The sequence below is a fragment of the Myotis yumanensis genome, unplaced genomic scaffold, assembly GCF_028538775.1.
Source record: "Myotis yumanensis isolate MYYU_CA2020_CCGP unplaced genomic scaffold, mMyoYum1.0.hap1 SCAF_3, whole genome shotgun sequence".
NCBI classification, from domain to species: domain Eukaryota; kingdom Metazoa; phylum Chordata; class Mammalia; order Chiroptera; family Vespertilionidae; genus Myotis; species Myotis yumanensis.
Window position 1 is genome coordinate 198,336,192 of NW_027223754.1, and position 6,000 is coordinate 198,342,191.

The following is a 6,000-nucleotide window of genomic DNA, read 5'->3' on the forward strand; positions in this document are numbered from 1 at the left end:
TTCAAATACAAATAACTCAATCTAGACACACTAAAGAAGAAATAATTTAATATACATTTTCAAAGGGAATTATTCCTATTTGGATTAAAAGGCAGTTGTACCAAAGGAAGAGACTTCAAAAGGTATTGCAGCTGTCTCATGAAAGTTATGTTAAATACAATGAAATTTCACATATATTATGGACAAGGAAAAAGGAGGGAGGCAACTCAATTTCATTTCTGTGGTGAGCTCTGACGAGCTCAGGTTTCTTCAAGGATGAAAGGGGGTGGTGAGGAGTATAGCTGAAAACAAACACAAAACCAGGCGTATATACTTGTCCTGGGAAAATGCTAATGTCTCTTTCAGCTAAGTTTGAAAAACAGAAGGGAGGCATAAAAGTTCACTGCTATGGCAGCTAATGTAACCTTGAGCTCTGACAGAGGAACAGTAAAAAAATCATGGATGGTTTTAGGCCACAAGAGAATTTCCTGTGACACTGAATAATGCCAAGAATCCGATTCTTCCCAACTTCTAGTTTGCTTCTATCTTCCCTGGTGAGAGTAATTTCCAAACTAGAAAGAATAAACAAATAACGTAAGGAGATTACTGACGTTCTAAACAGACAGAGACCCTAAGAGACACTTAGCTGCTTCAAATGAGTGTAAGTACCCAGACTCAGAAGAATGAGACGCATCAGTATTAAGCATCATCAATGGCTTACATTCGGAAACAAGCTATAATAGTAAACAAGCTATAATAAAGTAGCCTGATTTGGATGGAATTTGTTGACTTACCACTAAAGGGGTAATTAAAGGAAAGCCATAACCTAAAGATAGTGTAAATTTAAAAAGGCAGTGGATAAAGTACTCCTCCATATTATTCTCACAGGTATATTGGAAAGAAGTAGCTGACAGTTCTGTTAAGTGGCTTCAATGGTGGTAGAAACACTACCCATAAAGACTGTTACTTTTACATTTGTGCTAAGCCAAAGAGAGGTTCTTTAGAGATACATCATGGTGTGTTGAATTCCAGTTATAGAAAACATGCTTACTAAATCTACAGATGATGCAGAGAAGTGACTCTGTTGGAAGACAGACTTAAGAGACACAAAGATCTAGATAGATTATAAATATAGGCTAAACAAATAAAATGAGATGTAATAGGAATAATTTAAATTCAAGCAACACATTTACAAGTACCACAGAGGGAAAGCATGGCTCCACCTGTCATGGAAAAAAGAATACCTAGAAGTTTTGAGTATCTGCTCAATGTGAACCAATGCCATTATACCGCCTAGAAAAACTTGACCTGTATTAAGGTAGGTTTTAGATCAACAATAATAATAATGTGACAGTTTCATTGTATCATGTTTTAAATAGCTGCTGTTTTATTTTCATTTTTATAATATGTGTCCATTGTAGAGTCCTGGAAAATGCACATAAGGGAGAAGAAAATAACGATCACCACAATTCCACCACTCAAAAATGAATACAGTTTACATTGTGGTGTTGGTCATTCCAGACTTCTTAATGCACATTATAAATGTTCACACACACTTATTTTTTTTCTTAAAAAAAGTAGGATCATACTACACATGCTATTTTGTAACCTGTTTCTTTGGTTTTGCTTTTTTAATTCAACAGTACATTGAGTCCCAATGTATTCTACATTGGTCTAATGACAGCTAGCGCATTTTGTCCACTTCTCGCTACACTTTAAGAGAGTCATTGCAAACTTTGAGAATATACAAAGAAAGAAAAATAGAGCAGTAAAAAGTATGAAAATCTAACTTCACCTAATCTGTAATGCCACATGACAAAAAATTGCTGGAAATACGGTACTTCCATGAAAAAAATATAGAAGTTTTATAAGGAAACAAAATAGCTAATGCATGCACCTTAAGAACTGTCCTGGCAGATGAATTAAACTAATACCAACTGCTGGAAATGAAAGGGAAGTGGATTTCAACTCAATAAAGTGAATTTTTTAAATAATTAGAGCTTTCAAAAATGGAACAGATCTAGTCACTGGAGGGCTTCACAGGGCTGGAGTAACTCACTGGTAAAGGATGTTAGAGGTAATTCCTCTAAGTGAGATGTTGAATTAAAAGGCCCCATTCTATGTGACGATTCTGTGATTCTAATGGAAAACCTACTACAGAAATTTACTCCCAGTCCATAGTCATTAAGGTCCAGTGCTTTAGAGATGCATGAGAAATTCCAATAACACTAATGGTGAACACCAATGTGCTAAATGACGTGCATTCATTGCTTAGCATCTCATTTAATCCTTACAACAACCCTGTATGGTAGGTGCTATTGCTAGTCCCTCTTTATAGAAGAGGACAGTAAGGCTTGGAGCAATTTTATATTTATTCAAGGTCATTCTTACTTTTGCTGAAAAGTTCAGCTGTCACCCAAGAATACCTGACTCCCCATCATAATAGCCACTGCTCACTTAGTAGGCAATATGTAATCAAAAGCATCTTCACACAATTTCTTAACTGGTGATCCCTCAAAGGGCAGTGATGAGATTTTTTTTAATTAGAAAAAAATTTAAGGTTTTTTTATTAAATTATGTGATAGCAAAAAAAATATTCAGATACACCTTAAACTGTTGAAAATAAAACATTCAATGAATAACACATAAGATGTAGTGGAGCAAATCTGAATCACTTTACTTCACATCTTTGCCAGTACTAATTATGGGACCTTGGGCAAGTTCTTGGTCTTCCTATCTCTTTGGTCCTTCATCTGTGAAATGAGGATCGACCACTTAAGGCTGACATAGAATTGAATGAGACAACACACGTAAGCATTTCACATAGGATCGAACACTACTATTACACAACACAAGGAATAAATGGTGGGGAGAGACAACCCTATTCCACAATTCATTCCAAAATATTTTAAAATTTTGAAGGGTCATCATGTTTGAAGTGGAGAGGGTCACATTTTCCATTATCCTATAAATAAATTTCTGATGACAATCATTTATGAAATAAAGAGACAACTAAAAAAACCGTGCCTTCTCTCAGGAATTCCATTTTATGCACATGATCACCCGAAGAATACAAGTGCAACTCCCATTTTCTTCAAAGACACTGTTTTAGTTGTTTATTCAGTATGAGGTAGGAAAGTGCAAGTTTAAAGGTTACTGGGTTTGATTCTGATTTTTACAACTTGGTTCACACTGCTCTAATGAGCATGTTTTTTTAGTTTCATTGTTTTCTACGTGCATTCTTGTTGTAGAGTTACTGCTACTACCTCTGAAAGACAGCAAAATAGAAAACCTCTCATTCAAGAGGTACATTGTGGGTCACAATTTTGAGATTTAATGTTTACTAACATTAAAGAGTTGGAATTATATTCCTAAAATTTGACATATATTCTTTCTAAAAATGGCACAAACTACAGCGGGAAGGGCCCGGGAGGGTTGGGGGGGTGGGTAAGAGATCAACCGAAGGACTTGTATGCATGCATATAAGCATAACCAATACACAGGAGTCATCACTTCTAAGACCTACTTGGGGGTATGGGAGGCTAGGGGAAGGTCAAGGGGAGAAAAAAAAAGGAGACATATATAATACTCTTTGTAATACTTTAAGCAATAAAACAATTTAAAAAATGGCACAACTGAGAAAGTATTTCATAGATATCTGCTGATCACAAAAACAGTCTTTTTTTTAACTATCTCAATGAAATTAACTGGAGTTCTCCCTGTTCTCAAAGAACTCTTTAATGTTATTCCAAAGGAATTGATTATTTTTAGAAACCTATTTTAACCACATAGGTTTCTAGCCATATTCAATGTTATAACTGATACGTCACTCTGGTAAAAATTTATTTTACCCGCAACTTAAAACTGTAACCAGATAACTGCTTTTGTATACATTATCTGTGACTAAGGGCACTTACTGGAGCTATAATCTAAAATATGTACACATTATCCACTTGTGTATGGAAGTGGAAATTATTTAACAAGGGAGTATACACAGGAGTCATCACTTCTAAGACCTACTGAAAAAACATGTCCCACAAACATTCGTTGTTCTGAAGTGAACTGTCATTCCAATAAAATGTCACTGTCAACAAGTATAGATGGTCACTTACGGAGCTTTTTTGAATCCCGGCAACTATTTTCCAACCAAATTCATTTCACTGTAACACAAATGTTTTCATTTACCCTATTAGCCAGGACTGCAATTAACTGCATTGTCTGACCACTACAACATATGAGAACTGTATTTAGAAAGCACTGTTATCGTCCAAAAGTTTGTATTAAGCACATGTTAGGAGTAGCACAGAACAGCTTTTTAAAACCATGAAAATCACTTGGGCTTTTAAATTTTTTTTTTTTATAAGTACAGCTGAGTTGCCTAAGAGATGGGGTAAAGATATGAATAAAGCCTCCCAGGATATCCAGGATACGTGGAAAGGCCATGATTTTAGAAACTAAAGAGCTTTCCTTGAATTTTATCTAGTGACTGCTCTCCAGGCGTCCTTCCTCCCAACTGATCTCATTTGCCCATCAATTCAACTTTTGCCTTCTGCAAGAGAAGGCAGCAGCAGCCAAAGTCTGTGGCTTTTGCAGGGTAATTGCAAAACTAAGTCAACAGTTTTTTAAATGTGTAAATGATCCCTGCTATTTCTAAAGCACGGCTTGCTGAATAAAGACCTTGACATTTTTAAAAAATGTCATCCTAGAAAGATTCTCCAAGCGGTATCAGCCTCACCTGAAACATCTCCACATTAAAAGGCCTCTACCATGTTCCAAATAAAGTAAGTATCCCAATCCTGAGATATAAAATAACTAAGCTTCCACTCAGCTATATCCAGGTAACAAAGTGCTGCTGGGCTGCCTCATCAAGTTCTATCCACACCCTGTACCGATGCCATCTCATCGAAGGCTCACTTTCTTCATCCTGTGGGCTCATAACCCACAGCAGAGCAAATGCCTTCTGCAAGAGCAGGTAGCGGCAACCCAAGGCTGTGGCTTCTGCGGGGGTAATTGCATTCACGCTATAGCTTCTCTGCCAATCTCATTTAAATAGATACACACGCACACAACAAGGCTGGGTTCGAGGCTGAAGCTGGAGAATAAACACGGATGGAGAGCAGGCGGAACACCCATTTCCTTCCAGCAACACTAGCCCATGTCCAAGTTCTGCACCACGGCTCCGAGAAAAGTAGCTACTAGCGCATTGATGGAAGGCTATTCTAAAATTACTCCAAGAATCCGAGGCGTCCATCTGACCGGGAGGCTCGCGCAGGCTCCTCTCCATCCACACACACTGTGTCCCTGTCTAATTTAAGAATGAAGCGCTGGCCGCCAGCAGGTGCCGTTACCCCGAGGAGCAGCGCGTACCCATCACCCTGCTTCAGGGGGGAGGCAATCCCGGAGCGGGCGCCCGTCCTTACCTGAGCAGATTCGACAGGGGCAGGGGTCCGGATCCACCGCCCAGGATCCCTCCTTTCCTGCCAGACAGGAGTTTCTCCACCAGAGCCACGTTGCCCGTGCGAGCCGCTTCCAGCAGCTCCTGGTCCTTCCCCATAGTCTCTTCCCGACTCCTTCGCGGAGTCCTTTCCCCCTCCGGGCCCTTCTCCCCGCCCACCCCCCACTCCCCCAAAATGCAGGGCCCTCCCCGCCCCACCCGAAGAGAATGCCACCGGCTGCTTCGGAGGAGCGGGGCGTTGGAGGGTGAGGACCGAGGAGGTCGGAGCAGGAGGAGCCGGAGCGCAGTGCACGACCGCGGCGGCGGCGGCCTCGCGCCCCGGCGGGTCCTCCCCGGAGCCTCGCGCGGGCCGGCTGGGCGGTGGGGCGGCTCGGAGGGGCGCGGCGGCGGCGGCTCGGGCGGCCGGGGCCCGCGCCGAGGCCGGGGGGGAGCGGGCGAGGGCGGCGGGGCGCGGGCTGGGGCGGGGGCAGGGCGGGGGGCGCCGGGGGCGCCGCGGTGGCGCGGAGGCCTGGCGCGCGGGGCGGCCGGCGCGCGGGGGGCGTGTGCGCGCGGCAGGTGCGGCCGCG

At 41.8% G+C, this 6,000-nt stretch overlaps 1 protein-coding gene across 5 annotated transcripts in view; it reads right to left on the reverse strand.

The window, feature by feature from the left end:
- ANKS1B (ankyrin repeat and sterile alpha motif domain containing 1B) overlaps positions 1–5,561 on the reverse strand; it is a 792,232-nt gene extending 786,671 nt beyond the window's left edge. For all 5 annotated transcript variants that reach the window (XM_070410887.1, XM_070410886.1, XM_070410885.1 and 2 more), the window contains exon 1: positions 5,400–5,561. In XM_070410887.1, the coding sequence (XP_070266988.1) occupies positions 5,400–5,533 (134 nt within the window). In that variant the 5' untranslated portion in view covers positions 5,534–5,561. The remainder of the gene's footprint in view (positions 1–5,399) is intronic.
- Between the last annotated feature and the right edge of the window lie 439 nt (positions 5,562–6,000).